The 15,157-nt window shown below is 48.3% G+C and overlaps 6 protein-coding genes across 6 annotated transcripts; 3 read left to right on the plus strand and 3 right to left on the minus strand.

Annotated features, from left to right (window-relative positions):
- Window positions 1-842: 842 nt before the first annotated feature.
- On the plus strand, window positions 843-1,482 carry EDB82DRAFT_479629 (uncharacterized protein; the record flags this gene model as incomplete). The annotated part of the gene is made up of 3 exons (XM_065608130.1): window positions 843-1,161; window positions 1,376-1,431; window positions 1,468-1,482. 3 exons carry the CDS (start codon window positions 843-845, stop codon window positions 1,480-1,482), a joined length of 390 nt encoding a protein of 129 aa, XP_065463224.1.
- Window positions 1,483-4,439: 2,957 nt separating this feature from the next.
- Window positions 4,440-4,987, plus strand: EDB82DRAFT_479630 (uncharacterized protein; the record flags this gene model as incomplete). The annotated part of the gene is made up of 2 exons (XM_025737251.1): window positions 4,440-4,771; window positions 4,819-4,987. 2 exons carry the CDS (start codon window positions 4,440-4,442, stop codon window positions 4,985-4,987), a joined length of 501 nt encoding a protein of 166 aa, XP_025592131.1.
- A 1,922-nt stretch (window positions 4,988-6,909) lies between these two features.
- Window positions 6,910-8,130, plus strand: EDB82DRAFT_578970 (S-adenosyl-L-methionine-dependent methyltransferase; the record flags this gene model as incomplete). Its single annotated transcript, XM_025737252.2, has 2 exons — window positions 6,910-7,878; window positions 7,928-8,130. Exons 1-2 carry the CDS (start codon window positions 7,335-7,337, stop codon window positions 8,128-8,130), a joined length of 747 nt encoding a protein of 248 aa, XP_025592132.1. The 5' UTR covers window positions 6,910-7,334.
- Window positions 8,074-9,076, minus strand: EDB82DRAFT_292590 (uncharacterized protein). The gene is made up of 3 exons (XM_025737254.2): window positions 8,522-9,076; window positions 8,225-8,472; window positions 8,074-8,164 (listed from the first exon to the last, which is right to left on the minus strand). The coding sequence occupies exons 1-2, from the start codon at window positions 8,898-8,900 to the stop codon at window positions 8,300-8,302; spliced, it is 552 nt and encodes a 183-aa protein (XP_025592133.2). The 5' UTR covers window positions 8,901-9,076; the 3' UTR covers window positions 8,074-8,164; window positions 8,225-8,299.
- Window positions 9,077-9,087: 11 nt separating this feature from the next.
- Window positions 9,088-11,659, minus strand: EDB82DRAFT_512020 (PLC-like phosphodiesterase). The gene has a single exon (XM_025737255.2). It carries the CDS (start codon window positions 11,184-11,186, stop codon window positions 9,447-9,449), a length of 1,740 nt encoding a protein of 579 aa, XP_025592134.1. The 5' UTR covers window positions 11,187-11,659; the 3' UTR covers window positions 9,088-9,446.
- Window positions 11,660-12,780: 1,121 nt separating this feature from the next.
- Window positions 12,781-14,557, minus strand: EDB82DRAFT_292625 (uncharacterized protein). The gene has a single exon (XM_065607419.1). The coding sequence runs from the start codon at window positions 14,155-14,157 to the stop codon at window positions 12,901-12,903; it is 1,257 nt and encodes a 418-aa protein (XP_065463225.1). The 5' UTR covers window positions 14,158-14,557; the 3' UTR covers window positions 12,781-12,900.
- Window positions 14,558-15,157: the final 600 nt, after the last annotated feature.

Here is a 15,157-nt window from a genome sequence, read left to right on the forward strand (position 1 = left end):
TTATTAAGAGTTCAATTGGTGAAACGCATCCACGGGAACCAAGATAACCGGCGTCAGCCACCCGATGAGACAGACAAATTCAGCTTTGGGGCTGAGACAAGGTCACTGTTTTGCCTGTGGACAGTGGCATGTCCACCGCTACATTGACGTTCCCTTCTCGCGAGGTCCAAGCCAAGAAGTGTGAGGGGCGGAATTGCCAAGAGCCGAAGGAGTGGACCTCAAGACTCAAAAGGATAAAGATCTCCGCAAGAAACTCCAAGTCGTGGGATGAACAACAAACGGGAACAAGAGGCAGAGGGATCAGCACCGGTGGACGACAAGAATTGGAGGTGCGCATGAGGCCGATCAAAGGACTTTCGCCCACTAGAAGGGGGTTGCAATCTACACGAACAACTCTTTGTTGGGGGGACCACAAGTTCTTGAGTTTTCGGTGTTTCTATCTTCTCTCTGAATCATCGTGAAAATCCTCATACAACAGCAGACAGCTCACTCGACGAGAAGAGGGCAACAGTCATAGCGATACCACCTGTCACTTGCAATCGCTGCCCAACGCGTCCGAAACGAGTCTGACAGGTTGGGTTTCGACCCATAACACCCAGTTTTTGTCCGTAGCGATATAAAAGGACCCCTATCAAGCAACCGCTCGGCCGAATGAGTGTCTCCGAATACTCGGCCACGACGCGTACTGCGATACTAAGCGAAAGCATTCATGGCAACGTGATGTTGAAAAATCAGGCTCGACTCACGACATGATGAGACCACAGCCATGACCAACTTTTGCTGTAACATTGAGCGTATCGCCGCTGCTTCGTGGCCCTCTCTTCTGATGGAGACCTCTCACGATGACTTCACTTCTGACAGGTTCGGCAGTTCTCGTTGCAGGGGAAAATAGGCGAGGAAACGACAACAATGGGTTTGGTTACAGTTGTCTTAAGACGACAGGCTCCAGGATGAAAAGCCTTTCAGTCAGTTACAACCGTGAACCACTTTTCTCACGTTTCTTCCACAATGATAGCAATACCCTTGTAGAGAGAACACTGGACGGTGCGAGGAATGATGAAAAGATAGTGATCATCATATCAATGACTAGGCCCGCATATCACAATCTGAGGGGCTGCGGAAGTAACGGTACAAGCGACCGTCTTGGACTGTGCGGTCCCGGTAAGCGTAAGAGTGACGAGTGATAGGCATTCATTGAGGTTTCGAAAGACGGTCACCGTTTAGCTGACTTTTGATCTTCAATGCTCATGTTTCGCACTCGTGTGCAGGACCTGAGGCGTCGGGACTTTGTAATGAAGTAGACGCGGAGGTCCGTAGATCCATGACATCAGCCCAGTTGAAGGGGTAGGTTGAATTGCATGCACCTGGACCCTAGCCGCTGGGCGATGCTTTGTGTTTCCGACAGCGGCGGAAGATGCAACCCCAGAACCAGTAAGTTGAGGGATGGATAAAGCAGATTGATGACAGGACAGTGAGGGATGAGCCTTGTCGATAGACGAAGCACAACATAAAACTTTTACCCCGGAAATCGGTATTTAAAAGCTAATAAACGCATAGCCAATAACTATAGAGCCGCATAAACGGTGCAAATGAACCACAGCATTGTAGACAGCAATAGCACTTCCTCAAGTCAGTGCACTAAATATAAGGCGATCAGCTCAGTTGTTGACCGGTAGTGGTCTTTCGGTTCAAGTTCCCAAAAAGGTCGGTTGAGTGACGCTTCAGTAAAAGATTTGCAGGTCGAGTCACAAGAGTTGGAAAATCAGTACCGAACTTGGTTTCTTGACCGACACCGCCGCTCAAGGGTCAGTGAAAGCAACCGAGCAGACAGTAGTAAGCACTGTATTATAATGGTTGAAGGGTATTGAGGATTTTGTCGCAGTTGCGTTCATCAACTTGCGACGTATTCGGTGGGTGATGGAGGGTCCAGAAACAACGGGAAACGGGCGACTAGCGCCCAATGATAGTAGCGTATTAGAGACGGGTTGTTAACGCCGGAGTGAGTAATCGACGATCTCTGGCAAATGAAGAGGACGAAGCCGGAGGGAAAAAACGATTGAAAGACGAACAGTGCTGTGAGCACAGCAACGACCCGCGGGTAATGGACAAGTCCCTGAATTTTAGAGGGTTGCGCCTCCTCTGAAAGAGCTCCGAGCCTCCAAAGTCCACTCAAGGCTAGTTAGTTGATAGGCTTCCGAGAGTCGTTCACTGTATCGAACAGGGATATTGACCAAGGAGCGGGCCTCAACCGTGGACTGCAAGGGCCAGCAATTGCGTCACGACTGAGAGTTGATCGTCCAGAGGAGGCTTGGTCTTGGAGGCTTCTGAGGCTCGGATGGTTTCCCTATTGTCGTCTAAAGTCTTGGCCGACCTAGCGGCGGGGGCGTTGTTTGTTTTTCTAATTAGGCAGGGTGAATGTGATTAGATTGTCATTATGATGGTGATTTAAGGAGGAAGAGTTTTTCTTGGTGAGTGGTTTTTGTTTTTGCACGTCCCATTTATCGTGAGTTCTTTCCGTTGTTTACAATTCCGATAACAATGACATCAATGCATACAGTCACGATGGGTAAGGCGTCTGAACAAAATGGGCATTGCTCCTTCCACAAGTTTCCTTTTGGGGGCTACCGAGTTGCGTGGAAGCAGTAGAAGCAAGTTAGTGTCAGAATTAGTGGCCCTTCACTGGGTTGTTGTCATCCAATCCAATCCAGTCGGTGGATGAAAGCTGTTTTCTCCCCTGGAGCGGGACATAAGTGGCCTGGGTCAGAGTACACTATGACAGCTGCTTTTGAGGTAGACCTACGGGCTTTTAAAGACAAAAGATACTTGTGCGTAGATGGTTCATGTAGTACCAAGCATGTCGATCGCAAGTCTCATGACTCCCTGTTCCGTCGCCACTTTCCTCTCTAGGACTGTCCAAGTTCATTGTATCTTTTCAAGGATCTCCCATACCTCTTCCTTGGGACGCGATGACACTGTAGTTTTTTCCCCTTCCTTTTCCAAAGGCTTTCTCTTGTCGACTGCCGGTTTACCTTGTCTGGTCTGACCTGGCCTTGAAAGTACGGAGCATTAAGTGGTACCTACTGCGAGTTGGCATGGAGTGCACTGTATTGTACGGTCAGCTCCAGCTCCAGCCCAGCTCCAACGAAATTATCAAATTGACTTGAAATCCACTTTAACATTCCCATCCCCATTTCGTCCATACCCCTTCCCCTCTTTTGTCTCTTGCTTTTTCTGTTCTGGGTTCGCTCCTTCTTCTGCTGGCCGGGTTCTTCCTTCCTGCCACCTGCCACCTGCCACCTGCCATTCCCACTCCGAACCCGACCCAACATCCTGCCCTGGGCCTGCCCTGTCTCGCCATTTCAAAAGAAGGGTCCTCCTGCCTGCAACCGTTTGCCGCCTATTGCCTCTTTAAACTTTCATGATTCTATCCCATCGTTTGCACCTTGGAACTTGTTGCCACTGCCGGGATTGGTCACTATTGACATACTCGTCATATCCTTTTTGAGAGATTCGTTCAATTAACTTTTTGGTTCGTTCTTTCTTCTTTTTTATTCAATTTTTTTTTCGTATCTTTATTACTATTCGTTCAACGTATCTTTTCTTTGGTTATTATTTACAAGTCGTATTATCAACCTGTTAGTTGTCCCCCCTCTTGTCAAATCCCTGAGTGTGACGTTGCCAGTGCTACCTTTTGCTTTTTATTATTACTGCGTGCTGCTCTGCTCTTGCCATTCAAGCTCCATTTTTGCCTATTCTCCTTTTAAACTCATTTGCTGACATGCGCATTTGGCTTTATTTGTAGGGTCATTTTTATCTCAACCCAACAAACCTTTCAACTCGTGCCTCGATCCATTAGCAAACCAGGCTAGTTGTTTCTCTGACCGCCACCTGCGACCAGCGACTTGAACTTCGACACGAACACTTTTCCAACTCAACCGCACCCACTTCTCGCTTCGTTGTAAACCACGACGTCAGCCGCCGACTTCACCACTCCCGAAAAAGGGTGTCTACGAGTTTGATCCAAGCTACGACTCAATCACGGTCCGTTTCACAGTCATCTGTGGCTAGTCTAATCGGTCTCTCCGCGTGTCGACTCCGCCTTCTGGACGCCATCTAGAACAAATCGCCAGCCTCATCACACCCCTAGTGGATCTACATCGCTGCTCTTGCAAACTTGCATAATCCAGCATCAAGACCTTGCAACCACGTGGAACTATTTGGTCTCGACTCTCCCCTTGTCATTATTCCAAGACAAGTTTTTGCGACTATTTGCGACACATTGACCGACAAGTTTATCTACCAAGTCAACGGCCATCTCGATAGTCGACGCCCCTTAATCACTGTCGCTCTACACATTCTTGTGTACAAGTAATCTTTTACGCGACAGTGACAACCCTGCAATACCCGAGCAACGATCAAACCAGTCACACATTACAATCATGGCAGTCAACGAACTCCCCAATGCCCCTTCGGAGCACCACCCTCACCATATCGCCCGGTCAGACTCTTCTACATCATCAAGCCCTTCCGATCACCATCACCATGACCACGATCACGATCACGAGGAGCCCATCATTCATCAGCCCGTTCCCATTCGACCTGGACTTCCCCAGAGAAAGAGCAGTGGCCCATTAGTTGTTCCTCGCGATAGCTCAGCAGTCGGCCCTCACGAGCCCGACTTTGGTCCAGATGACGTCAGGGCAATGAGCCCCAGGAGAACAAGCGAGGATCTTGACAGAATTGGAAAGGCTGCTCGGGAAGAGATGAGAAGGTAAATAATCTGCCCGATGAATATGGGCTTGACGCTAACTTTTACAGACACGCAAAAGCGCTACAGGATTCTCTCCTTACCATCTTCAACCGCATTGAAGCCGTTCGCGAAGAGCACGATAAGCTTGACAACAACAACAAGTTCTTGCAAAAGTATATCGGCGACTTGATGAGCACTAGCAAAATTACAGCCACAAGCAGTCAACGCAAGAAATAAGTTCTTCGGAACTTGACGGGTATAAACCCGGACAGATTCGACAACAATCGTTCACCATTTCGAACGTCTAGACTCGTCTAGACATACCCTTTAGAAGCATTCGATATTATATTTGGGATCCGCGACTTTTTGGGGCCCTTGTGTGGGCATGATACCCGCGCTTTGACAGCGCAGTTACTTGGACTCGCCTTTTAGGGCAGAGTATAAAAACATTTGCATTTCACAACACTGTACAATAACGCATTATGAAACCGGGAGCAGATCCCTCACGATGGATCATCGCATGGTGGGAGCACACTGGAGCTTTGGTTTTGAGGTTTTGCATGGATGCTGTATCGCCTGCATTGCGCTATGTCCAGTTTAGGGTCGTTGAGCCCAGTACGCACGGTTTTGGCGTTTTTGAGATGAGATTCCAGCATACTAGTTTCAATGTCTGGTGTTTTCTTTTTGTATTCTACCCCGGTATTACTACACGGATTACTGTAGCTTCTAAGTTTAGAGGCTAGAGACTAGGGACGGGAAAGGACTTGAGGAAGTGATGGATATGGTACGGAACGGAGTGAGGTTCGTCAAAAGAGTATAATTGTGTTGAGTGAAGTGTTTTTCTCGGTCTGGTTTTGCAAAAATGATGATACCATAATGAATGGCGTGGGATGTTTATGTTAGCTTGTTAATAGACCAAGATTCAAACCCAGTTCATGTCAATTGCTGTGTCAGTTTGTTGATGATATTAATATCCACATGTAGTGAACGTGCCATAGTACTCTTAGTTTGCGATATTCTGCAAGATAGATCGGGTAAACTTGTGACTGATGCGGTTCTGCCCCTTGATGCATACATTAGTGCATCACGGAAAGGTATGGATCCCCTTCCTTATTATGCCCGTCTTCCTTCTGGCCCGGCCCGAAAAACTGACTCGCCTATCCACCCGTTACCGTGTAGACGCACGAGTCGTTTTTTTTTTTTTGTCTGTCCGCCCCTCGTCTAGAATTTTTCTTTTTTTCTTCGGTCTATTCAGCTGAGTTTAGAATTACCCCGTGTTAATTCCAGTCAATGTGGAGAACAAGGTTCTATTGTCGGCTATCCTCATCAAACAGTGTCTGTTTTTGTTGTTAGTTATGACAAGAAAAGCGTAATGCCACTACCGGCCACATGGTCGGCCGCACCGGTTTTTCCTTCTCTTTTCGCTAGCAATATGGTGGAAGATTTCATATTGGTTGAGCGAAGCGAGAGGCTTGACTAGTAGGTATTGTGGAATGGCATCCGGGGAGCGGATAATAAATATCTTAGCTTGAAGTATGTATGCAGGATGACTATATCCGAAGGCGTTTAAAAGTGGATAGTCTAGTTTAGTTTATGTTTCTTGAAGCATTGTTCTAGTGTTTCATTTTTACTTTTTGCTGTTGAGTTTTTGACCCGTGAAATGGCTGACGGATGAGTTAGTGGTGTTTGTAGTAACAGAGGTCGATTACTGAGAGGTTGACCGCTTTTGCATTGCACAATTAGTAGGCATAGCTGAGTCGGTCATGTTTATATAGTAATCCTTTAGAAAGGCAATGCATGGAGATGAATTTGGGTGACGGAGTCGGGCCGCTCCGTTGATATTGGTTAGCCTTACCCGTCTCTTGTTGTCCGAGTAGATGACTTCTACGGATGCGTGATTTGAGGGTATGGGTTTGCTTCACTGCAGTACATTATATAGTAGCAGGCCAATTACACTAGCAGCAGTTTATTTATATGTATAAGCGGTCGTTGTGAGTCAAAATTTATAATATCGGACAAGATATCGGAAGGGACTTGTACATGGTTGAAGCTAAACGCCGGGGCCGGGACCGAAGTCCGGTCTTCATTCTCGGTCTTAACAAGACAAGCTGAGATACATCGCCGTGAGTGTTGGGAAATAAGGGGGTCGCTACTCATACCTTCATCACAAAAGAATTGGCAAACACAGTGTGTATTACCATCTAATATCCGCAGTCAGGGTCTTGACGTGCATGTACACACCAACTCATCAGCCAGGCTGTAGCTGACACCATAAACACTTGACAACTGAGAAATGATATGTCAATCTTTACCTCCCATGAACGGGTTTCAATATCTATAACATCCCATAGGCCAGTATATTTTCGGCATATGTAAGTAGTTGGCACAGACGGATTCAGTTGCCAGCCCGGCATTTTCGGACACGATAGATCGGCCTCGGTGATATCAAATCCAAGATCTTATTTCGCATCCATCTTAATTATCGTACCCGTAGGGATTCCAGTTGATATTGACTCATATCACATGTATATAAACAGTAACTAGATCCTTCCACTGTGACCCTTCATCATCAGCTATCGTCACAATGGCTCCATCCGCAACAGCTCTCCAAGCCATCGAGGCAAGCCCTCGTCTTCACAACCTCCTCGATCGCCTCCACGTCGCATCAGAAGCCCAAGAGAAATCCTACTCTCAATTATGGTTTTACTTTAAATTTCTGTATGGCTTTTACATCACCGGCTCAGCATGGCCTGCTTCCGGCGACGACCACATGCGTGACAAGTTTGTCGCTCTGGAGCAGGATAAATGCCAGTTTATGTATCTCCTCGCACGAGGTATCAACGCCAAGAACATCGTCGAGGCAGGAACTAGTTTCGGTGTTTCCACTATGTATCTTGCTCTTGCTGTGGGACAGAATGTCACTGCGGAGAGAGCAAAAGGTGTGAATGTTACGGGAAAAATTGTCGCGACGGAGAAGGAGAGCAGTAAAGCTGCTAGAGCGAGAAAACATTGGAGTGAGGCCGGTGGAGAAGTTGAGCCGTGGATTGAACTGAGAGAAGGAGATCTGAGAGAGACGCTTTTGGTGGAGGAGGGTATGCCCCAGGAGGTTGACATGTTGCTCATCGACAGTAAGTTCCCATCTATTCGAGGAGTGTGACGAAATGCTAACTTGAATAGTCTGGACACCGCTTGCACTTCCAGCGCTTAAGGCTATTAAGCCTCGGATGAGGAGAGGTGCCATTGTACTGGCTGATAACACAAAGATGGCGAGGCCTCTGTACAAGGAGTTTTTGGATTATATCCATGACCCTAAGAATGGGTTCAAGACAACAACGACTGCGTACGCTGGAGGACTGGAGATGGTTGTTTATCTGCCTTGATACTGAAAACACTGTTTTGGGTTGGGTTCTTCTCCTGCGATATATTGGGAGCGGTGAGACTGATGGCCGTGAGGGGGATAGCTGTAATGTATACCGGTGTATCTAATCCTTGAGCCTAACTCTTTATCACACTAAAGCGTCAACTCGACACAATTCCAGCCTCGATCACCTACAAAGAAACGTCAAGACGAGATGCCAATCTCCAAGTGTACCAAAGATGAGCTCCAAGACCAATCAAGTTCAGGTGAATAGACATAGCATGCGCCGTCCCAAATCTCTTCCTCAAAACCTGCATCGCAGGGCTTGGACCCTCCGAGCTCGCCGTCTTTGCATTCGTGGCTCCTGTCACACATTAGTCTCTGTACGACTTCACTCTAAAACACCAATTTACCTTGTTCAACACGATCCAGCATCAACTTTCTCGTCCTCGGTCCAAAAACAGTCAAATTTAATGCTGACACAACACTTGATACTGCAAACGGAATCCAATCACTCTTGTGCTGCGTCAGTGAGAGGGGGCCATATGGTGGCAGCGTTACAGCGGTGAGAAAAAGTAGCAGCGCTTGGCTTTGGAAGTAAATAGGGAAGAGGTGTTTCTGGAGGTTTATAAAAGGCGCACGAGGGAGACGTTGGAAGGCGACTTTTGTGACGATAAATGTTTGGTAAAGTTGGGAGCCGAGAAGGGCTGAGAAGGAGAAGAGGTGGATTGGAGCGAGAAGAGCTGTCACGATGGCCATTTCGAGTGCTGTTTTGTGAGATGTAGTAATCATTTTTTAAAATATGCTGCAGTTTCTTGCATGGGGTGGTCTTTGTTCTTATACGCGGGTGCTTGTCATGCTTTGATGTAAGATCCGAAGCCATTCGGAACTTAAGCTGAGTTACCGGATATGAGGTTGGCTCAGAATGAGTGGATATCCGCCATCACCCATGTCGCCGCTTATTCTTGACTATTCTTAATTGATGAATAATAATAAATATTTATAGTAAATAAATATCCCGATTCAAATGTCTCCGAAGCGTCCAATTCGACGCGGCACAGCGAGGAGAGATCTACTCCCGCCCCGGCCCAGAGCCGATGATCTATCACAACATCCGCACCCTTTCGGTATCATGGAAATCTACAGATCTTGTAAACTGAAATAATACTATGAGACAGGTGGTGTATTCTCTTGTAAGCGCAATTACAAAAACGTCATAAAACACCAGCGACCGATGGCATGCTTGGAACGCTAGACTGAACGTCAACAAGCTCAAAATCTATTAAACACAAAAGGCCAATACCATATATAATTCGTATACTCATAAGAAACCGCCTTCTAAGCATCAATAATCTCAAAGTTAACAAGGATGGAACATTGTGTCTCATGGCCCTTGAGATCCAGCATGCGAATAAAACTCCAGCCTGGCTGAACATAAAGTAGTCGCACTGCTGCCACAGCAAACATGGGGTTTCGCGCCCAACTATCATCGCTCTTAATGAGCATGCGCAAAAACACCAGCTCGTTGTCTTCGTACTCCCACGTCAGGGTCTCGTCCCAGATTGGGTCCGTGGGTGGTGGGTTTGGCCCTCGGTGTAGGAACTCAAGCTTGTGCTGCTTGTATGGGGTTGTCTTGCGCTTTGGCGGTTCATCTTTGAGGTCGTCTGGGTGGTACAGTGTGCATGTTAGGTATGGCTTGATAGAGTCTGCCTCGGAGTCGCCATGTAGAGGAATATCCGTTGCGCCTGCAACATGCAGACGGAGGCGCTTGCTTCGGCCTGTGCTCAGCTTTCCGTTTCCGCCGGCACGGAGAGCAGCGGGCTTGAGGACGTAACCATCCGTACCGCTAAACAGAGCCTCGTTAAGCTGGTTGCTAGCTCCGAATCTCTGCAAGTTGAGAGCACAGATCTGAGCGCCGATTCCCCAATAAGGAACGGGCTTCAGATTGGTGGATGAGATACGAGTACCTTTGGGGAAGACACGCATGAGATGCTGGGCATTATGTCTGGAGACGGCTGATGTATGCTCGGGGAGATGCTTCGCGAGGCCTGACTCGGAGACGTTGATGAGGTGGTGGTGAGGCCCATTGGAGAGAGTGCCCTCCTCGTACCATGAGTTGTCGACTGGTTTGACGGATTGGGCGTAGACACCCAGCTCAGCAAGCTCAGGTATGATGATTGTGGGTACTTCCTCGTTCTTCTTTTCCTTGTACTCCTTTCGCGCGGCCTTTTCCTCCTCTTCGTCTGACGAGTCGTCCGAGTTGGAGTCGCTGTCTGAAGGCTCACCTGGGAAATGGTACTCAACAATGACAGCAATTTTGGCACCCAGGTCCTCCAAGCGGACGTGATCTCCCGATCCAGCCTGTTCGTTATGGCCGATATCTCTCACAGCCTTGCTCAGAAGACGATCGCCAAATACCTCTACCATAATGTTGACGAGGCGCATCTGACCATGGGCGTCGCAGTGGTTCTCTAATGACAGTAGAAGAGGTGAAGGTCGGAACCCGAGCTTTCTCGAGTCTAGCTCTTCCTGGTCGACTGAATCTCTGATGGTCTCGCATACAGCCCGGAAGGAAATGTTGGATACCAGAGTATAGCCATGGGTCACCTTGGGTTCATCTTTGTTGTCACTGTTATCCCAAGCGTCAATCTCTACACATCGCGCTCCAGTCTTAATCGCAGTCTCATATGCCGTCGCGCATGAAGATCCATAGAGCTGATGGGCCATGAGATAAGTATTATGGCTCGAACTGATGTAGTACTCTGGCAAAGGATGCGATCTATCCGTAAGCTCTGGCGGGACGCGAATATGCGGCTTGCTGACAAGCTCCAGCAGAGCACGCGACGCATCATCGGATTTAACACCGGCTTCTCTCTTGGAGAGGATCTTTTCGTTGGCGATGAATTCTCTCAAGGCGCTGCTGACTCTGAGGTCTGTTACAACGCGCCGACCAGTGTGACCACCGCCAGCGACGGTGTTGTTGTCGATTTCTTCGCCGTAATCTTCATCGTTTAGATGTTTATTTTTGGAGGAGAAGGGATTGAGCTCGCCGATGCGATTAGCGAGTTCGGCAGCCATTTTAGCTTTGATATGTTGATGCGGAAGATAAGTGAGACGGATGATGTGAGGGGCAGTCGCGGGGCATAAGGTCAGCTCAGCTCAGCTTGGATGATTATGTACTTTGTCAATACCAAGCCAAGGAAAGAAAATAACAGGATAATAGAGAAACCATTTTATATGTCTCAAATCAAGAATTGATACACATAAAGTGATGCACTGCCACCATCGTAAATGTCTTGGCTTTGCTCACTGATTCTCCACAAAGACAGGCCAAGCTACCTTGAGGCTTGAAGAGACATGGATACTGCATTTCGACGGCATTTCAATCCGAATTGGCGCAGCTTTAATGAGACTTGTTTGTGGATCTATTGGCTAGTCCAAGCTCTTGGGATTTGGTTGGTTGTATCGTATTGGACGAGTATTATGCTTTGCTTGCTGCAGTGTATCTCAAGCAACAAGGCACAATCTACCAAAGTGGCAGGTAAGTACCGTGTTCTTGCTACTTCTATTTAGGTCAGTAATCATATCATGGTGTAATATAGTACTGTAAGCTCCATGTCTTGTTATTGAAAGTTCTGTATCTGAATAAATGTAGTAAATCCACTGCAAGTTTGATACCCTGTACTGCTGTGCTCTCATCTAATGGCAGCCTAGCGCATAAGGCATCAACATCTAATGCCCCACCATCTCAGACGCGTACAAAAGGAAACTTCTCAAAAAAGATTTTGGTCTTTTTTTTCTCTTTCCTCTTCATTCAAAATATTGAACAACGCAAAAAACAACGTTCATGTTGCTCTCAAGATAATTGATGCGAGGTGCGTCGCAAGACCTGCGCCCAAGACCACCGATTCAGAGGAACACAGAATGGAGAGAAAAGCGAACAATCTTGGGTGCGGTGCTTCCCTCGACTATGGGGAGGAGCGCAATGATTGAACGTACATGCTTTATTTTAAAATGTCTATTGTGAATGAAGGCTTTGGCTGATTAAGATGTCAAGGCTGTGATTGCTTGTCTGGGTTTGCCAGCGTAGTAGGTCGATTTGAGCATCGTACCTCGACCATCGATCCTGTTCTGGATATCAACCAGGATATGCACCATAACATGATGCGCCAACGTTGACTTTACGAGACTTCAATGACCGTCTTCATGCTGTCGAGTGTTGGACGTCAAGACCGGGCATGTCATGTCAAGTCAGACAGACTCTTGACCTGATTGATTGTATCCGTCAAGAGAACCAGCTGCCAGATCTGCGGCTTGTCCAGCACTGCAAAGCAAAGCCAGCAAACAAGTCACCGCATCCAAACATCACATTCAATCACACATCATGCGCATTCAATAATATTCGAGACAAGCAGTTGAATTCAAACTATTCAAGCTATTCCAGCCATGTCCGGCGACTCATGCTCCAAAGGCAGATTCGCATCCAAAAAGAGCAGCAGACTTCATCGTCCCCTGCCGTTATTCAAAAAAGTGTAGCATATTCAAGTCACTAAAGAAAAGAAAAGAAAAATAAGATGTCGGGATATACTCCCACATGGCCTGTCCACCTGTTCATTGTCTCGTTGTTTCCTTTCGAACCCTTTTTGCTAATATCCATAGACAAAAGAATGAAGAAAAAAATGTCACCAACAGCATTTGTCAAGAAACGAAAACGGTCGGGAAGTCCGAATCATCGACACCTGAAGCGACATGTTAGAATGGTCGCCATCTCAAGGTCGAAGATCAAACTTACTTAACCCTCAAGGGACTCGACAACGCTGCGAGCAGCGGCCTTGATAGCCATGAGGTCACGCTTGGCCTCAAAGTTCTGGGGGTTGAAGTTGGAAGTGTCAAAGTGCTCCTCGGGGCCACCGGGGGCACCAGCACCATCAGAGCCATCAACAGCGTGGAGAACAGCCTCAGCAGCGCGCTTGGCCTTCCAGCAAGGTTGTCCCTTCCACCAGCACCAGCGCTTGTCCTCCTGGAGAGTCTTGACGTCGCGCTTGGCGGTAGCGTTGTGGGGAATCTCAGGGAAGAACTCCTCGAGGTACAGGTTCTTGAAGTATTCCTCGGGGCTGCCACGGGCGGAGAGGGCAATGACATTGGCGAGTTCGACGATGGAGCGCTTGGCCTGGTGAGCAGCGTCGCGGGGGAGGTGTTCAGTCTCGGCGATGGATCGAGCCTCGATGTCGCGGGTGGCATGGAGAGCGACAGTGAGAGCCTCACCGGCATCACGCTTGGCCTTCCAGCATGGCTGACCCTTCCACCAGCACCAGGGCTCGGGAGAGGCATCACGCTTAGCCTTGGACTTCCAGCAAGGTTGTCCCTTCCACCAGCACCATCTGGGCTCGTTGGCAGGCTCGGGCATGGGCTCAGGAGCAGCGTTGCGCTTGGTCTTCCAGCATGGCTGACCCTTCCACCAGCACCAGGGTTCAGGCTTAGCCTCGCGCTTAGCCATCTTCTCCTTCCAGCATGGCTGGCCCTTCCAGGTGCACCAAGGCATAGGCTCAGCAACGGGATCGGGCTGAGGAGCGGCGACGGGATCGGGGATAGGCCCAGCTTCAGCTTCGGCCTCGGCCTCACGCTTGGCCATCTTGGCCTTCCAGCAAGGCTGTCCCTTCCAGGTGCACCAAGGTTCGGCCTCGGCGACGGGATCGGGTTGAGGGGCAGGGACGGCCTCAGGCTCGGGTTGAGCCTCTCGCTTGGCCATCTTCTCCTTCCAGCAAGGCTGGCCCTTCCAGGTGCACCAGGGCATAGGCTCGGCAACAGGGTCGGGCTCAGGAATAGCAACAGCTTCGGGCTCAGGCTGGGCTGAACGCTTCCACTTGCCGCAGCATGCGCCATACCAGTAATTGTCGCCTGGCTGTTTTTTATCGCAGCTCTTGTATCTCTTGTAACATTCCATTTGTGTCCACAAGGACCATGGCTGAGGCTCAGGCTCAGGCTCAGGGACAGCCACCGCAAAGGCGGCGCTGGCCGCGGTGGCCAGCATCAAAATGGAGTACTTCATGTTGAGAGCAGTAATTGTCGTGTCGTAGGAACGACTGTAGTGAAGTGTGAAAAGTAGTAGTGAGTGGTAACTCGTAAAAGAGTGTTCGTAATCGTGTGTAAAAGGGGATGTTGAGATTGTCGTTGTCCTTTTTGGTTGGGAGAACGAGTCTAGAGAAGAAAAGAGGAAGTATTTATGGAGGACTCGAGGATCTTTTTATAAATCTTGTGTTCTATCCTGACGAGAAAGAAGATGGCCATGTTGAGAAAGAACGAAGAGTGAATTCGCCTGTTCGCCTCAACTCTTGGGCCTTGGTGATGTCCGTTCGTCTATTGAGAGTCTATTCAGGCCGCGGGATCAATAAAGCCCACCATCACTTCTCGGTTTGAACAGGCAACTAGTGCCACACTTGTTATTCCTGAATAGAAATGTTTCAAAGAGGATAAGAAAAAAGAGTACGAGACATGTCAGCCACAAGATGGATGAGAGTGTCCAAGCTTGAGCAGGGGGAAGCGAGAATAGCAAGTCTTGAGGCGTTGTTGACGTACATTACTTACTGCATCAAACATTATCTAAACTACTCCTGGATTGGTATCCTTGACGTTGAGGCGCAACGTACGAACTCTCGAGTACCAGTATCTACGTTGGGTCAATCATGTCAAGTTTGCCAATTGGTTTCGCCTTTACTTGTCAGACGCGAGTGCACGAAGTAGAACAAGCCAAGAATGATATTTTACGATTTACAGTGTTGGTCCACGGGAGGTGTTGCTTGATTGGCTTATTCATATCTGTCAGTGCCTTTTGAGGCTCTATTGACACCCAAAAGGGGTTAAGACAATGGCGGCGGTTGGAGCCTGCAAACGTTGAAGTGGAACATGAAACGAAGGCAATTGAAAGAGTTCCAGCATTGGAAAAGTGCGAAAGAAGACTTTTGGAACAGGAATGGAATGAGTATTCCCTGGCTGGCAGTGTTGGAGCGGTTTTACGTGATATCAGAGTGCAGGTGAACTTCTGCTACACA

Source organism: Fusarium venenatum, assembly GCF_020744135.1.
Source record: "Fusarium venenatum strain MPI-CAGE-CH-0201 chromosome Unknown EDB82scaffold_4, whole genome shotgun sequence".
Lineage (NCBI taxonomy): Eukaryota > Fungi > Ascomycota > Sordariomycetes > Hypocreales > Nectriaceae > Fusarium > Fusarium venenatum.